The sequence below is a fragment of the Leptodactylus fuscus genome, chromosome 4 (genome assembly GCF_031893055.1).
Source record: "Leptodactylus fuscus isolate aLepFus1 chromosome 4, aLepFus1.hap2, whole genome shotgun sequence".
Classification (NCBI taxonomy): domain Eukaryota; kingdom Metazoa; phylum Chordata; class Amphibia; order Anura; family Leptodactylidae; genus Leptodactylus; species Leptodactylus fuscus.
This window is the reverse complement of record NC_134268.1, coordinates 162,021,919-162,041,246: the sequence shown is the minus strand read 5'-3', so window position 1 is coordinate 162,041,246 and position 19,328 is coordinate 162,021,919. Positions and strand designations below refer to the sequence as shown.

General features: G+C 40.4%; 1 protein-coding gene across 1 annotated transcript in view; it reads left to right on the top strand.

Moving 5' to 3' along the window:
- The window catches only part of LOC142200740 (collagen alpha-4(VI) chain-like), a 149,722-nt gene that overhangs the window by 55,682 nt on the left and 74,712 nt on the right, over positions 1-19,328 (top strand). Inside the window, exons 13-21 of the mRNA XM_075271308.1 lie at positions 5,976-6,121; positions 6,220-6,312; positions 9,573-9,626; positions 12,918-12,989; positions 13,267-13,293; positions 13,904-13,948; positions 16,877-16,930; positions 17,705-17,767; positions 19,046-19,111. Of these exons, the coding sequence (XP_075127409.1) occupies positions 5,976-6,121; positions 6,220-6,312; positions 9,573-9,626; positions 12,918-12,989; positions 13,267-13,293; positions 13,904-13,948; positions 16,877-16,930; positions 17,705-17,767; positions 19,046-19,111 (620 nt within the window). The remainder of the gene's footprint in view (positions 1-5,975; positions 6,122-6,219; positions 6,313-9,572; positions 9,627-12,917; positions 12,990-13,266; positions 13,294-13,903; positions 13,949-16,876; positions 16,931-17,704; positions 17,768-19,045; positions 19,112-19,328) is intronic.

The following is a 19,328-nucleotide window of genomic DNA, read 5'->3' as shown; positions in this document are numbered from 1 at the left end:
CATGAGTCATTACATAATGGTTAAAGTAATGGCCAAAATGTAAAATGATCCATTATTATTGAAATACATGTACTTCATCCAGAGATATTAAAACATGCACAGTTCAGTCTCAGATGTGTTATTGTAATATCAAGTACCTCAATGTTATCTTTTATTGTGCCTTGAGAAAATAAATGTTCAGAGTTACGGATATACAAAAAGTATCAGTATTCACTGCACAAATCCAAAAGATAATATGTAACCTTATTAAAAACTGCTATCTTTGAAGATGGAAATCCAATTGCATATCTGCCCCAATATAGGGATTAAGTGCCATTAAAAACCTATCACTGAGGCCAGGGGTAACTAAAAACTGGGGTTGAGCGATCGGAATCGGAAAAGATCGGATCCCAATCGGCACTCGAGTAAATTTCACGATCGTGATCGCGTTCCGATCCCTCCTAAAAAAGATTGGGAACAGAATTCCGATTGCTCAACTTACCTGCACAGATCCACTGCCGCTGCCGCTCCTCATTCTTTTCGCTCCTCTTCTCTCTCATTCACATGCCTTCAGAGCGCCGTGAACGCCCCAGCCTCCCTAGGCTATTGTTAGAGATACTGGGAGAAGGCGGGCTTGTGGCTTAGGAGAGTGTGGGCGGGTACTGGGAGGGGAGACCTGAGTGATTCACTATAATCAGGTCTGTGTGTTGTCCGCGTGGTGTCTGCATGAATCATGAGGAGAGAAAAGTACTTCATGATCTACATTCCTCTCCACATGACTTGTGCGGAAACCGCGCAGAAAACACATGGACCCAATTATAGCACGTGCTTTCATAAGCTTATCGCTTGTCAATGCATTCTGTATTCTGTTTGGGAGGTCCCCAAGTGGATTTCTCGAATGGAATACCGAACGCAGATGTGAACCAGGCCTTAATACACAAGCAAAGTGTTGGCCCTGCAATAATACATATGCAGGGAACATTATCATTAATGCAATTAACAAAAGAACATCCAAAATATTCAGTATAACTCTCCTAAAATACTGTCTGTCCCCCGATAAATCTTGATGAGGAATGCATAGGGACAGACTCAGATAGTTTGTTGTACAAGTTATTATGTATATCCCAGGGCGACAGTGGAGCACTGGAGGCATGTGAGTGGTATACTGGTGCTGTGAATACTGAGTATATTACTGAGTATATTAATACTTAGGCTGTATAATCAACATCAGGTTAAGCAAAGATCACTTCGCACAGAGAACTAAATGATCCTGAAGTCTTTCTTTTCTTTTTAGCTGCTATGACTCCTAGTATCTTTTTCTATCTGCTATTCTGAGCTTGTATGTGTTCTTTCTTGCAATATAATACCATATTATCTATGCTGCTGTAATGAACTGAATGAACCTATGGTGGGACTATTAAAGGATTATCTTATCTTATTAAATTACACCTCTCCTTTGCTCTTAATACTCACTAAATGCACACTGTTTCACCTTTGAATTACAATGGGGTAGTTCCTTTTGTGTTATACTCACACTGAATGTTGACTATTCTAGTGGTAAGGATTAGAGATGAGAGAACAGTGTTCTATCGAACACATGTTCGATCGGATATCAGGCTGTTCGATGTGTTCGATTCGAATCAAACATCACGTGGCAAACTCCAAAAAAATTCGATTCCCCTCCCACCTTCCCTGGCACTTTTTTTGCACCAATAACAGCGCAGGGGAGGTGGGACAGGAACTACGACACCGGAGGCATTGAAAAAAATCGGAAAAAAGTCATTGGCTGCCGAAATCAGGTGACCCCCATTTTAGACGAATAGTGGATTTCAGATCCGGGTCATATGAGACTGTGAACTTTTTGACTATGAAACAGGGATAGCTGTACAGGCAGGGATAGCTAGGGATAACCTTTATTTAGGTAGGAATGTTATTAAAAATAACTTTTTGGGGCTCTATCGGGTGTGTAATTGTGTTTTTTGTGAGATAAACTTTTTCCCATAGGAATGCATTGGCCAGCGCTGATTGGGCACAGTTCATAATTCGGCCAATCAGCACTGGCTCTGCTGGAGGAGGCGGAGTCTAAGATCGCTCCACACCAGTCTCCATTCTGGTCCGACCTTAGACTCCGCCTCCTCCAGCAGAGCCAGCGCTGATTGGCCGAATTATGTACTCTGGCCAATCAGCGCTGGCCAATGCATTCTATTGGCGTGATAAAGCAGAGCTGAATGTGTGTGCTGAGCTCAACTACGCCAGTGGCGTAGCCGAGAGTTCAGTGCACAGCCAGCTCTTCTATGCCGGAGATTGAACTCTCAACTATGCCGGTGGTGTAGCGAAGAGTTCAGTGCACGGCCAGCTCTGCTATGCCGGAGATTGAACTCTCAACTACGCCGGTGGCGTAGCCGAGAGTTCAGTGCACGGCCAGCTCTGCTATGCCGGAGATTGAGCAGAGTTGGCCGTGCGCTCCGGTGCTGTAGCAGAGCCGAGGGTGCAGAAGGATTCAAGTGCACCCTCGGCTCTGATGTAGCAGAGCCGAGGGTGCAGAAGGATTCAAATGCACCCTCGGCTCTGATGTAGCAGAGCCGAGGGTGCAGAAGGATTCAAGTGCACCCTCGGCTCTGATGTAGCAGAGCCGAGGGTGCAGAAGGATTCAAGTGCACCCTCGGCTCTGATGTAGCAGAGCCGAGGGTGCAGAAGGATTCAAGTGCACCCTCGGCTCTGATGTAGCAGCGCCGAGGGTGCAGAAGGATTCAAGTGCACCCTCGGCTCTGATGTAGCAGCAGTCTCCATTGTGTTCCGATATCAGATGTAGCAGTGGTGACAGCATCAGCACGACTACATCTCCGGACGGAGTGTGCGCTCTAACCCTTGTGCACACACAGCTCTGCTACATCAGAGCCGAGGGTGCACTTGAACCCTTCTGCACCCTTGGCTCTGCTACACCACCGGAGCGCACAGCCAACTCTGCTCAATCTCCGGCATAGCAGAGCTGGCCGTGCACTGAACTCTTGGCTACACCACCGGTGTAGTTGAGAGTTCAATCTTCGGCATAGCAGAGCTGGCCGTGCACTGAACTCCCGGCTACACTACTGGCGTAGTTGAGTTCAGCACACACATTCAGCTCTGCTTCATCACCCCAATAGAATGCATTGGCCAGCGCTGATTGGCCAGTTTACAGAATTCGGCCAATCAACGCTGGCTCTGTCGGAGGAGGCGGAGTCTAAGGTCGGACCTGAATGGAGACTGGTGTGGAGCGATCTTAGACTCCGCCTCATCCGGCAGAGCCAGCACTGATTGGCCGAATTCTGTAAACTGGCCAATCAGCGCTGGCCAATGCATTCCTATTGGAAAAAGTTAGCTTGTGAAAATCGCAAGCTGACAGGGATTTCCATGTAATAAAGTGACTTATATGCCCCCAGACATGCTTCTCCTGCTGTCCCAGTGTCATTCCAGGGTGTTGGCATCATTTCCTGGGGTGTCATAGTGGACTTGGTGACCCTCCAGACACGGATTTGGGTTTCCCCCTTAACGAGTATATGTTCTACATAGACTATAATGGGGTTCGAAACCCGTTCGAACAGTCGAACAGTGAGCGACTGTTCGAATCGGATTTCGAACTTCGAACATTTTGGTGTTCGCTCATCTCTAGTAAGGATGGTAAAGTGGTAAAGCTTTTTAACAACTCACACAGCCCATTTAAAACCTAGGACTCCAATGCTGCAAATCAACCGTGCTAACAAATATTTCTATTTTTTATATTGTTTCTTAAATTCTTTCACAAATGAAGCATTGCAAATACAGGATTCTCATTATGTTTACATATAAAAAACAAAAAAAACTTTGCAAGTCTTCAGTAGGTGATACCTTTTTTAATGGCTAACTCATAATGATGACAGAATATGACGTTTCGAAGCTTTCCTCTGAGCTTCTTCTTCAGATATAACTAAAAAACACTCTGTAGAGGCTGCATATTTATAACTAGACACAGGGCTAGAATTACAGGAGGGAGGGGGGGGAAGAGGCTAGTTACTATATACTTATAACAACAAACAATCAATTGCCAGATCCCCCAGTTCTTATCTTAATGGCTGTCTTAATGATGTGTATAAAAAGACATAAACCCACGTGAGATGTTCATCCCATTGTCCAACGTCTGGAATAGGGTCATGGCCTTGTACTCATAAATCAGTCGCTGTTTCCTTGATTTAAAGTTCCCTTTTAAGATCAAGATTTTCATGTCATTGATGATGCTGTGGTGTTCCTGGCAAAAATGATTTGGCACGGGAAGATCAGTTCTCTGTTGTTTGATTGTATGGCGATGTGAATTAATTCTCATTCTGAGTTTCTGACCAGTCTCTCCAACATACAGATTTTCAGTGGAACATTTGGTGCAAATGATCAAATACACCACATTAGGTGTGTTACAGGTGAACGTACCTGGGATTTTATATTCCCTGATATATCCTAATCATTTGGACCGGGTCTGAGGAACAGCTGAAAACCTTCCATGAACAGTTCAACCAGTTCCATCCCACCATCAACCTGACGCTCAATCACTCCTTCTCCGAAATAAACTTCCTGGATGCAGTCATCAAGATACAGGACAACAAAATTGAGACATCGCTGTATCGGAAACCAATTGACCGCCCTACGTACCTAAGATGGGATAGTTTTCATCCTAAACACATAAAGAACTCCATTGTATACAGCCAGGCCATCAGATACCATCGCATATGTTCAAACCCTGCAGATAGGGACGAACACCTTGGGGGCCTCAAAAACACATTCTTGAGGCAGGGTTACCATCCAACAACAGTTGATAACCAAATCACCAGAGCCACCAGGATACCAAGATCGGAGTTATTAAAATACAATACCAAACAGGAGAACACTCGGGTACCCCTGGTTGTCACATACAACCCCCACCTGGAGACGCTGAGAGGAATCACACGCAAATTACATCCACTACTGCAAAAAGACAACCGTCTAAAATCCATATTTTCTGACCCCCCTCTCCTATGCTACAGACAGCCACCAAACCTCAGGAATATGATTATTAGCAGCTCTCTGTCACCTCCAACTAACAAAGGAACATTCCCATGTGGACAGAAGAGGTGCAAAACCTGCCCCCACATACTGACCACTGACAAGATAGAGATACCAAACTCTAACAGGGAATATAAAATCCCAGGTACGTTCACCTGTAACACACCTAATGTGGTGTATTTGATCATTTGCACCAAATGTTCCACTGAAAATCTGTATGTTGGAGAGACTGGTCAGAAACTCAGAATGAGAATTAATTCACATCGCCATACAATCAAACAACAGAGAACTGATCTTCCCGTGCCAAATCATTTTTGCCAGGAACACCACAGCATCATCAATGACATGAAAATCTTGATCTTAAAAGGGAACTTTAAATCAAGGAAACAGCGACTGATTTATGAGTACAAGGCCATGACCCTATTCCAGACGTTGGACAATGGGATGAACATCTCAAGTGGGTTTATGTCTTTTTATACACATCATTAAGACAGCCATTAAGATAAGAACTGGGGGATCTGGCAATTGATTGTTTGTTGTTATAAGTATATAGTAACTAGCCTCTTCCCCCCCCCTCCCTCCTGTAATTCTAGCCCTGTGTCCAGTTATAAATATGCAGCCTCTACAGAGTGTTTTTTAGTTATATCTGAAGAAGAAGCTCAGAGGAAAGCTTCGAAACGTCATATTCTGTCATCATTATGAGTTAGCCATTAAAAAAGGTATCACCTACTGAAGACTTGCAAAGTTTTTTTTGTTTTTTATATTTTATAACCACTGGCTAACACGGTACCAAAACAAACATTTATGTTTACATATTCAACCAATACCCTAGAATCACTTTGTGGGTCATCTGAGATTATTCTACTTTCCAAATAATTCTTTATGTATGATTACATTGAATTTCGGAGCATGTATGAAATTAGAAACAAACATATTCTCTTGTGTTCCAGGCCTGGATGGCTTATTATTGATCGCTCTGGAAGGAACCCAGAATCTAAATGAATTACAAGACATAGAATTTGGCAGAGGATTCTCCTACCATCAACCACTGAGCATTGGAATTTATGACTTACCAAGTGTAATGTTGAAAGAAATTGTAAGTTGTACAATTCAATTAAAACTTTTATAAGCAATTATCTTTCTATTATTTATGTATAATTTACATATTTATATTTACATTTTGCTGTTCAATAGGACACAGTTGCTGAAAGAAAATGTTGTAATGTGATTTGCAAGTGCCTAGGGCAAGATGGGCCTCGTGGTCCCCCCGGTCCTCCAGGATTAAAGGTAATCCCCTTTCCACTGCACTAGATAGTCTCAGCTTGCCTTGAACCACTTTTGTTTTTCTCACTGTTTAAAGATGCAACAAAATACATAGTATTTGCTACTTTTTTAGTACCTCTGTTAGGCTAGGTCCCATGCAAGCCAAAGTTGTACTACAAGGTCACACGGTTCAGCTGAGTAGTTGTGACTTGGATGACAACCAGCCACATGAAACAGGAACTTTTGGCAGTAGAAAGCAAACCACATGGAGCGCAAACCATGTCAAGTCAAGATTAACCAAACTGAGTCAGTCTGATATGCAATGGCACAGTGGCTTATGGTATCCTAATAGCATGGGATTCAAGTGGCATGATCATAGTGTGGACCCTATAGGTCAATGCATGGAGTATCTTTGAGTCCGTATAACATACCCAAATTTACTACATGTGCCACCATATGGTGCATCCATGGTGGACTTCATTCTGCAAAAATGATTCTAGTACAACTCTTATGTAATGTGGCAGGGTACAATTTTTTTTTATTTATGTAGATTGTGAGACCCATTTAGGGATCACAACCTACATTTTTCCCTATCAGTATGTCTTTGGATTATGGGATGAAATCCTGAAATCCACACAAACACAGAGAGAACATACAAACTCCTTGCAGATGTTGTCCTTGGCAGGATTCAAACCCAGGACTCTAGCGCTGTAAATCTTGAATGAATCTAAAAAATTGGGTGCACTGAGCTGATCTACAATTAAAGTGGATACACCACAACTTGATAAACAAAAAGTTTCCTATGAGCGGCAGTTCTATTAACACCCCCTTGCGCAGGGGAGCGGAAAAAATCAAACAATAAACCAATTTGGGTAAAACCCAAAAAATTATATAGAAAACTGCGCTGAACCAATGTCTAAAAACACAGATTTTTATTGAAGACACTTCATAAAAACACACGACGCTGATATGCCAGCGTTTCGGGGTAACCACCCCCTTTGTCAAGTGATACAAGGTATGGAGCAAAGTTGAACCTTTGTGCTTGCGCTCTTCTTACCGATATCGCGACGGCCTCTTTCATCCCTGAGAGGCGGTGGCGGTGGCAGAGTCCTCCCAACCCAAGTCTGCAATGTCTCAGTTCTCAGGTCTCTCTTACCTGCCCGGGCACAACCTAACCCAACAGCTAACGCCGCTCACAGGCGCTCAGGCACCGCTCAATCAAAGCACCGCCTCACTCACAAAACAAACACGTCACGTTAGCTGTTGGGTTAGGTTGTGCCCGGGCAGGTAAGAGAGAACTGAGAACTGAGACATTGCAGACTTGGGTTGGGAGGACTCTGCCACCGCCTCTCAGGGATGAAAGAGGCCGTCGCGATATCGGTAAGAAGAGCGCAAGCACAAAGGTTCAACTTTGCTCCATACCTTGTATCACTTGACAAAGGGGGTGGTTACCCCGAAACGCTGGCATATCAGCGTCGTGTGTTTTTATGAAGTGTCTTCAATAAAAATCTGTGTTTTTAGACATTGGTTCAGCGCAGTTTTCTATATAATTTTTTGGGTTTTACCCAAATTGGTTTATTGTTTGATTTTTTCCAGCGCTGTAAGGCTGCAGTGCTAACCACTGAGCCAACGTCTTGACCTCATGATTCAATTTCTTTTACCAATTATCAAGGAAACATGTATTGGTACTAAGCCCATGTGCACAAGCCCTTCTCTCTATAGTATCCAAACTCAGAAAGATTAGTAATAAATATGTAGGAAACAGTTTATTAAACAGATCTGACTTCACTTCGGGTACTTAAGGATATGCAGAATTCTATTGTCCATCTGTATAAATCATTGCAAAGTGAAAATGTGACTTGAAATTCTTAGTTGTTTTTTTGCCATGTTGTTTGATTCACTTTTGGCTAATTATCTATTCCATCAATCTAGAGTAAATCTAAGTAACATATTTTTAAAGAAAAAGTTACAACTGTAATGGAAATTTAGTTAATTGAATTTCATGTCTCTTCTGCAAAATGTTTTCTTGACACTTTTTTGGTACATTTGTGGTCATTTATTAACTATAATTTACTGAACTTTACTCTCTAAGTTCCAACAATGGATCTAAGGTCATTTGTTCAGTTTACGCTAGGTTCACACCTGCGTTCAGCACTCCGTTCTGAGCTTTCCGTCTTCTACATGCAAGAAGACGGAAAGCACAGACCGAGTCCAGCCGTGAGCGTTTTATGCTCTCCGCCGCAAAACCGTTTTTTTAAATCCGGACACAGAGTACTGCATGTCCGACTCTGTGTCCGGATTTAAAAAACCCGGTTTCGCGGCGGAGAGCATAAAACGCTCACCGCCGCTCACGGCCGGACAGCTTTCTCACCCATTCAAATGAATAGGTGAGAGACTCCTGCAGGTTTCCGTCTCCTGCTCTGTTTTATGCAGGAAATGGAAACCTGCATAACGGAGAGGACAACGCAGATGTGAACGAGCCCTTAGTTGCTGTTGGATGGTAAATCTGGTGCAACTTTAGTCTCTCTAGTCTAGGTTTATACCATCTATACTGTCTATACCCGTTAACTCACTCTGAAAATGGCACCAGAATTTTGGCATGATTCCAGTGTTCATTGTCACATCTTAGACCCCTGTACTTTTTCTCGCAAAAGCTCTGCCCTTTTCAGGCTAGGTTAAAAAGTATAAGTGGTGTGAACAGCATCTTAGTCAATAGTTTGGCACAAATGTAGCCCAAATGCTGGCACATTTAGTTTAGTAAATCTGTCCCAATGTCTTTCTTTAATATTCTCTAAAATACACCCTATTGTAACATTAAAACCAAATCTGTGGAAAATAAAGACTGGGTGGGTTATTGAATGGGCCATGAACCATAGTTGTGGTGTTTCTGCTGTTTTACACAGCAGATTACCTGCAATAACAGAAATCTCTGCAATGCAAGGAATAGGCACAATTGTGGTTTTTTTTCCAATTGGGTGCCATTTTAATTTATTTTCAGCTTTTCAGCAATATTGCATTAAATAAATGGCACCATTGTAAAGCACAATTTGCCCTGCAAAAAATAAGAAAGAAAGGTTGAATGGAATTCAAAGTAGCATGCTATGGCGTGTCTTATATAATAGACAATAGAAATCAATGAAATGAAAGATGTTAATCCCAAAAGTCCCAAAACATCCTTCAAATCCTTATCAATACACAGAGTAAGATGATAAGTTATATGGTTATCCCTATCATTAATATTTAAGTTTTTTTTCTTGTATTACATTTGTTTTCTTTGTATCTAGGGAAGGCCTGGTCTAAAGGGCTCTCAAGGACATCCTGGTGAAGAAGGGGGGATGGTAAGCATAAATTTACATCTATTGTAATGAGAACAAAAAAACTATCCCACATTTAAGCACTTTGCTATGACATGCCATTTCACATCCACGCTCCTCCAGTACATTATGCGCATATGTTCAAGATTTAAACAACAAAGCTGCTAAATTAGATTTGACATAAGTTTGGGAAATGTGAAATCATATATACTGGGACCTGTTCCCACTACATCAGAATTTGGAAAGAAAGCTAAAATATACCAAGAATAACCAGTAAGATTCAAAAGTATTCTCAGTTGTCTTATTTATAGTTCTTGCTAAAACAGGGAATAATAAGATTCAAATTGGATGTTTGATCCCTTCTGAAACTAATACTTGTCTAGCATTGGTTTCACTAGGTGGAATACACATAAAACCAGAATGTATTATGGAGAACATTGCCTTCTTAAGTTGTAGAGGACTATTAGTAGTGTCAGACTGAGGCATCTTGGGCCCACCAAATACAATTAATCTAGGGGCATATCCTCCAACACTCCCTAGGAAATAGATCATAATACTCTTCAAGTTTGGATGTCTTCTGCTTAAAGGGGTTGTCCCATAGCAAGGATCCTATCTATACTGCTAGTTTATGTGGTTTTAAGACTTTTCCTAAATACATTGCTTTATCAAAACTGCTTTGTTTGGCTGCTATCTTAATTTATTCACTTCATTGTTTACATGCGTTTCTATGGCCACGGGGCTTATCTGCTCAGTCCCCAAGTTACATAGCTGCTTGCTCTCGGGGGAGGGAGGGGCTGAGTGCTGGGAGCAGCTCTGAGCTGTGTATGTCTGACAAGTAATGGAGCTCCCCAGATAGGGGAGCAGGGAGGTGATAGCTATGGGATTTCTGAACTCTTTTATCTTCGGCTCTTCCACTTATCAGGCAGTTTAATTGAATTTGACTGATAAGGGCTGAGATAGGGAGTCCGTTACCTCTGTATGTATTACAAATTGACTCAAATGCAGCTCTGCTACATCAGCCTCTACATCAGCTTTGTACTGTGATAATTTGTAATTCATTTACAACCAATCCCTCATTACTGACTGCAAACATAGCAGATAGCAGAGCAAGTGAAACCCCACCCACCAATGTGCCGAGAAAACCAGGAAGTGAAGAGAGCATACAGCCTGCAGGTTGGTGAACAAGCGTTATGGGAATACCCCTTTAACCATTATAGTATTAGAGCCTGAGCCCACCGGAGGATCCTCTGGTACTTTGGTGAGCCAGACACTGACTATTACTAGTGTAAGTCTACATTCACATGATAGAAGTGCAATACAGCCCTGAAAAACGTCCATTTTTCACAGCCATTTTGCACTCCTGGGGCAGCTGTTTTCACAGATCACTCATACATTACAGTGTAGGGAGGGAATGGTAAAAACTGGACAAAAATACAGCATGACCACCATGACAACGGATGTCAAACTACCCATCATGTAAAAAGCCCCCATTCTCAGCTGCATAATGGTTGTTTAAAAAAAATTGCCTTCACACGGCCATTTTTGAAATTTGGGTGAATGTAGGGTAAGTAGAACTGAGTACCAGTGAATAAACCTAGATCATGATATATCAACTATAATAAACTAATAGACACAGTGAGTATGAAGGTCTTTTATAAAGGTAAGATATGCATTTCAGAGAATATAGCCGCCAATAGTTTCGGGTCTTGCTTGAACAATGGTGGGAACATTTATCAGATATACTTTGGCACTCTAGAAAGCTACGCATATTTCTGGTAATGTGGTGGAGGACCCTAATAAATATAACATTCATGTCAAAACCCATTTTTAATACAAATTATTCTGGATAGATGACATCATTTTATTAACACATGAATTAATTGATTGTTGGAAGGAACATAACAATTAACAATGTGGCAGAACTTAGAACAATACCATACTACTCTACCATGACCACTGTTAGAAGCGAATTGTGAACATGATATTCACGTTCCTCGTGGTCTTAATTCTATACCATGTGTCTCTCCCTAATGTACCAAGCTCAAGGTACAATGTAATGTTCCTGGAAGTGGGATAATGTGATGAATGATGTCACAACAATATATTTTGTAATGTCAAGGGATAATGAACCCAATCAAGAAAACATACAGTTAATTTACACCAAAAACGTACTGTACGGGGATAATGAGCACAATGAGTTTAGAACACAGGTATATTGCACAAAAAACAATGACGAGCACTTAAATAAGAAAACACACAATGATGTTGCCACGTAGATATAACTCACACATTTAAAAAAAGAAACCATTGTAGAATAAAAATACATGGACAACACTTCCGAATATTATACACAGATCTATGCTTCTTAGTAAAATCTACAAACATGTACATGATTCTTAGAATGACGTTTGATCAAGGTGTATAAGCCCACTAGCCACCTCACTGTAACCTATATGCTGTACTGCAGAGGTAACTGTCACCATGTAGAGTAGGGACCCACTATATTGAGATTACTGGGAAATTCCCAATGGGACCTTATTCTTACATTGTGCCATTTCTAATGCTGATATATTTTATGTGGCAGAGAGATCTTTGGAGCCCCCCAGATACTGCTACTACTGCTTCATCTCTTACAGTTACAACCCTGGAAATCAATAAGAGATCATAGATAAGGTTTAATCAACCTTAGTGTGCTTAGAGTAATCTGTGATTCTCCCTGGCTCATGGGTCAGGTGGTAGCTGCAACCTCAATACTGATGCCAGTGCTTATGGGCTCCCTACGACTCCTGAGCCCGGGTGAGACTGAACCCCGCCTCAAGTTACGCCCCTGACCTTTATGAAAATATGTACTAAAAACCTCATATTCGATTTTGCAGGTTTTGAGGAGAAGTATAGATCAATGTATAATATTGGGATATTCAGTTCATATCTTTTTTCCTAAAATGTTAATATTGTGCGTTGGTGTGTTGGGGCACTGCCAAAAAGCTCCCATTCGAAGAAGTAGAAACTGAGCTGTAATAATGTTACATGACAGATATACAGTGTACAGAGCTGTCTGCTTCTGACCCCATACACTGTGTATTTCTGGCTGCCCTGGAAGCTGTTCATTGGGGGTGGTAGGTGTTGGACATCCCTCAACATCCTGACATTGATGTCCTATACTAAGGATTTAATCTTGGACTAGACTTTTAAATGTATATTATAACATGAACTGTAATGAACAAATAATCATTACTTTATAGCAGTGGCCTATTTCTAGAAATAAAAAATAGAAAATAAAAAATGTAAAATTTTTTGTTTGAATATTTTTTTTAGGGTGAAAGAGGTCTGCGTGGATTAAATGGGACTCGTGGAGAAAGTGGCTGTCAAGGGCAGAGAGGACTAAAGGCAAGTTCACACTTATATACAGTATATGCCAGGATGAATGATACATAACATATGCAGGCAATGGTTTCTTAGTAGGTGTTAATCGCTTCTGTTTGTATTGGACTTTTTTTTCCCCAAAGGTTGTTATAATTAAACAATGTTTTGATGAAGTCTAGTTATTTGTTAGTGGTTATTGAAATGATAAAATATACTGTATACTGAGTACATCCATTAATTCAGTTTGTAAGATCCCTCACTTTGTATAGTATCCTAAACAATCTATTTTGATTCTTTTCAGGGTGGAAGAGGCTTTCGAGGAGATCGAGTAAGTTTTCTACTGTCAGAAAAATTAGATTGCAATGTTTAAATTTAGTAGCCAAAAGGCAATTGACTTGTATGATATTTAATGATGCATGCTTACTTTAAAAAGATTATGTTATGGAAATTATGTATGTCCTATAAATAGGATAGAGGATAAATTGCGGTTTGGTGAGGGTCCAACTGCTGGAATTCCCACCTCTCTTGAGAATCCGGTTTAGAATGTCGCAGTGGCTGTAGAATGTGAGCTCTTGCACCGTACAATGTGAGCTTTTGCACCATTCTGCACCATGGGGGTGTCAGAAATAGAAAAAGTTCAGCACTCGGCCAATCCTGGCACTCTCATTGAAATGGATAGAGCTTTCTGTATCCACCTATACATTCTGAATGGAGTGAAACACCCCTGTTCGTGGGATTGGTTGGGGGGGTTCATCTATCTTTCTGCTATAAATTCATATATGGAAGAAGAGAGTTTTAAAATACAGGTGTATAATTAATGTAAAATAAAATAACACAAATATTATATTCGGATTGAATGTTTACACTGTGAGAAATGATTATTTTCATTTATGACCTGAATCTTCTTTTTCATTTAATTCTGATTTATTTTTTTGTAGGGAGATGATGGGGATCATGGTATTGATGGTGTGGTGGGCGAACAGGTAAAATGCAGATTTTCAGAATTCCATTAAGCCGTTTACCAGTGCAATGACTCAGACCGTGTTCCTTCCCTTTAGAAACACTTTTTTTTTTTAATGTAGACTATGAGCCCCATATAGGGATCACAATGTACTTTTTTTCCCATCAGTATGTCTTTGTAGAATGGGAGGAAATCCACGCAAACACGGGGAGAACATACAAACTCCTTGCAGATGTTGTTCCTGGTGGGATTCGAACCCAGGACTCCAGCACTGCAAGGCTGCAGTGCTAACCACTGAGCCACCTAGTTGCCCCCCTTTCAAAAACACTTTTGTTTTCCCTTACCAATCCATGATGAGTATATGCATCAGGGTTTGTTTACATCTACACCCAGGGTCTCCGTTATGCAGGTTTCTGTTTCCTGCCCGAAACTGTGCAGGAAACAGAAACCTGCAGGCATTTTCATGGGTTTGAAAAGTGTCTGGCTGTGAGCGCCAGTGAGCGATTTGGGCTCTCTGCGGCGAAACCGTTTTTTTTAAGCGGACACAAAGTCAGACATGCAGGATTTTTAAAAAAATGTTTTTTCCGTGAAGAGCCCAAAACGCTAACCGGCGCTCACGGCTGGACACAGTCTGACAGGTTTCTGTTTTCTGTCTGCAGAAGACGGACACCTGATAACGGAGACCAAACGCTGGTGTTAACCCAGTCTCATAAGCGATGGGAAGTTAACGCTCAATGATGGATGTATTCATCATAATGGTTGTGTGGTAGGACATGTCTGAAACATAAAGCTAAGTTTCTGCCACAACTGGCGGGAAATGAAAACTCCGATCTGCAGCAGTTTAACCATTTACATGCCATGGTCAATAACTACTATGGCATGTAAAGTTGGTTCCCTCTGCTAGCTCTTTGCTCCCCTTAAACATGTTTAAAGGGTGTAGGCCTGCCTGTGGTCTTAGGCTCTGCCATGTATGGACGATTATTACAGATGGGGTATAAAGCCCAGGATGTCAGTGCAAAACTGACATGTACATTACAGAAGTATTACATAGTATTATTCAAGTGATCACATGTACAAGTCCTCTAGTGACACTAATAATAATTGTACAAACAAGTTTAAAGAAGACCCTCCATCAACTACTACTCTTTACATCCTTCAATTGGTGCTGATCTACTTACTGGTATTCTGTTGCAATTTTCCTCCAACCCTGTCCGTTCCTGAGCAGTTAGTTTCAGCGGGGAACTCTATTGTTAGCTGGAGAGAGTCGTGCTGCTTCTTCCAGGAAAGCCTACCTGTTTAAGCCATAAAAAATAAAAACCAAAGCAAAATTGCTTTTATGTTACTGTTAAAACAATGAGTAAAAAAGTGATCAAAAAGTTGAATGCAGCCTAAAAGAATAGCAATTACAACAAAATAATAAAAGCTCAAAGCACTACGTGTGCTCCAAAATGGTTCCAAAGAAATACAATTTTTTTCAAGGCCATTTTAATAAGTAAGAAGCCGATTAAACTTTTTGTAAATGGACCCCCCCATAATTTTATTTCCCCTTAACAAGCCTCACATAAGACCCCCTGCCCCCTCAACCACCAATGTTATACAAACTAAAGAAAAAGAATAATCACCTAACTCTGTTCCTACAGACCTCCTGGCTCAACTGTAATGAAGTCTGTGGCTTGGCGCTTATTGTACTTCCCTGCCACAGATATAAGCTGACGACGGATGAATGATGTAGCATGTAGCTGATAGCTATAACTAAAGTAATCAACCTGTGTCTGTGTCCTAAGGATTCAGATAGACTTGAAATCACTGTCTGCAACCAAGAACAGAGGAACAGCACCCAAAATGAGGAACTGTCCTGCTTAATGCAGTGCGGCTGAGGGGGCCTAAGCTAAAATATGGCCCCAATGCGGATGCACTATTGGACTTATGATTTAAGCATCCCTGATTTGTTATGGCAAAACCAATCTGTCATATGGGGATGGAAAAAGTGTTCTCATCTGAAAGGTCAAAATTGGATGTGAGGTTGCAAGTCAAGATAGTATGTTACTCTCATCTCTACCTTTGCAAAGTCTTTCAGTGACCCCACAGGTCACTTTATTGGGCTATATCACTGAGATTCTGTTTTCCTAATTACATCAGGGAAGACAGGCTTGCCCATTCCAGTGAGCGCCCTCTATTGGTTTGCAACACTGAGGCACCTGACTTCCTAATTACATCATGGAAGACAGATTTGCATATTCTTCCCATGGTCCCTTGCAAAGTGGAGTGTTAAAAGCTTAATAAATCTCCACACACCTATATGGTGGTCTCTCCCCAAGGAGTGATGATATCCCCCTGACCCCACAGGTGTGATACAAGAACCTTTTCTCATGTTATCATCCCTCTTATGAATAACAGGATATGTGTTGGTTGGCACATTCAGAAATCTTTAACCCTACTAAAGAGTGAGAAGATAATCAGTTTGTCATTCAGTCACTCTCTTCCCCTAGCGGGGTCTTCCATTAACCTCATGACGTGTCATGATGTTTTCAGGCATATAGATTGTGGAATTATAATTATGGTATGGTACTGTGCATGCAGACATAGGCATAAGGTCTTCTATACTTGACCAATTCTTGGCCATGAAACTTGGTACTTGTGCGAGCTGCATTTAGAATGGGCTTTATGGGCTCCTAGCATGATTGCTATATATGATGCTTGGAGTCTCTTCCTCCCCATGAAATACTGTCTTGTACCAATTACTGTCTACTTTCAAGAATATGCAGATATAATATGTTGTTGTTTTTCTTTGTTTTTTTAATAATTTATATTTTATTGTTGCATTGTCCAGGTAGCAAAATGAATAAATTATTTTAAACCACTTTTGTGTATCTAGAAAGACACGTTTTAATTTTTTAAAATCTTTATCTATTAATACTTACCAGTACTTTTTTTTTTAAATCTTTTCTAGGGAAACCGTGGAGATCCTGGTTTACCAGGGGAAACTGGTAGTCAAGGACCAAGGGTACGTAGATTAATGTAACATAGGGTTGGACTTAGCAGCAGCAGTTTTATACCCAGGGGAACATGGTCATATTAAAATCAACAATCTGTCCATGTAATGCACTGCGAGTCCCTTGTGGTGACGGATTCTTGCTAATAGTTCAGGGTCCTGAGTAGGGCCTTTCTCTCTGTTTAGAGTTTCCTAATATGCATGATACAGTGTGTTTATGTGTTTACATGTTTTAAGCAAGTGAATCCATGTTCATGAATATGAATCCCCTTTTACATCATTGGTTGTGGCACTACTGTACATCATCTTGTATCTGTTTACAGTGACTGTCTTCCTGGACATACTATAGGATGCACGCATTCTGCTGTATACACATTCCTCATCAATGGACGTATATATCTTGTAAAACAGATTCAGGAAAGGCCAGCTGCCAGAATCCTCAAAATTCTGCTCTCAGGGATCTAACTGAATACACTACTAAAAGAGAAAATTATTGCAATGAATTATATTTCATAGACTATGCAATTAAAAAAATTCAACAAAATGTTGCCAAGGATGTGTACTGTTTTTGATATTAGAAAAGCATAAAAGAAATAGAGGATGTAAATAGTATCACAAAACTGACAATAGATACAACAACAATAACATCTCTTTAACAATGTATTATTATACTGAATATTGTATCCCATTTTATCACAAATTTCACCAGGAGTCAATATTGCAAATCTATGCTATGTACTGTAACCATGAAAAGCTAAAAAAAAGTTTTCTTCCTATTGATACTAGGGCAGGAGTGGTCCCCGTGGGGAAGCAGGTGAACGTGGGGAACCCGGTCTTAGAGGTGACCCTGTAAGTAATGCAAATAGAACAATTCATTATAAGCATATAACTTGCCATGTACAGATGTGTCCTTCCTTAATTTGCTGTGTCGATATATATCAGAAGCTGAGCAGCTTTTCTAAAAGCAATCTGATTTTGTCACAAATTAACACAAATGGATCAGTTAAGTCTGGACACATCTGTATTATAGATTCTGCATTTTCTCCCATGTGGACATTCAGACGTCTTTTTTTTCCCACTGATAATAGGTCTAGTAAAAATAAGACCGTGTTCACAACTGATCTTTTATACGAACAGAAAAAGGGAAACCTGATGGGGCAGATCCATCATATGATAGACACAAAAAGAAAGTGAAGGACCCCATTGACTAGAATGGGATCTGTTGGGTGTCTGTTATGGGGCCCGTCATCTGTGGTTTTTAACTGATTAATGGAATCTTAGGTGCAATAATAATAATAATAATAATAATAATAATAATAATAATAATTAATAATAATAATAAAATACAAGCTGTTATCTCATTATCAATGAATTTTAATGTTAAGTATCTAAGTAGTATTAAATACATTCATGTTTGATGATGGATGTTGTTTAAGAATTATTGGCTATATTACCTATTTCACTATGTCTAAATAGAATACAGAGAATATAAATTGTATTCTATTTTTGAGTAAAAGCAACAGTTATTTAGCTTAAAAAAGAGACAAGCCCATAAAATTCAACCATCATCCAACCTACTGCAGCTGTTTAACTTAGAGGAAGGTAAAACACAAATCCTGTTTGTAACAGCAGTTCACAGCAATTGGACTATTTCCCTAGATCAACTCTCCTTCATTCATTGCCAGATTTATTGTAACCCTCCATAACATCTGTTGTTACAAAACATCTAGAGCATTTCTGAATGCTGTCATTGGATCTACCTCTTCCAACTTGATGTTTCACTTGCCTATACATTACATATAAAGATTCATCATACTGCAACAATTTTTTCAGATTCCCATTAAACTTTGATACATCTGTATATTTATACATATAAATAAGGCCAAACCTCAACCTTTTTTTTTCCAAAAGGAAGACGCCCAGTTCTCCCAGTCTGTGGTTGTAAGAGAGACCTCCCAACTTTGGCAATAAATATTACAGAGTTACTGATTCGCTTTGCAAATTGTGAAGATAATTCCACGTCAAATGATATAAAATATAGAGCTTTTCAGCATACAGCACAATAAATAGAAATGCATACATACATCTAACTGTGTCTATGTTGTATAACATGTAACTTCTTTTTAGGGTGAACCCGGAATCAACAGTAATATTCCCGGTCCAAAAGGACAGAAAGGGAACCTCGGAAGACAGGTACGTAAAATGCATAGTTTTAGTATTTTTCCTTATTATCCTGGGCCATATTTACTAATAGTCAGAATTTGCAAACGGAAGTAGGCAGTCTGAAAATATACCAGATTTATCACGGTGGTTGATGCTGAATTAAAAATCTGGTGAATCTTTAGACTGATTTCAGGGACCGTAAAACGCTGTGTTTTTTTCCGCAGTGTTTACGCCACGTGGGACCCTG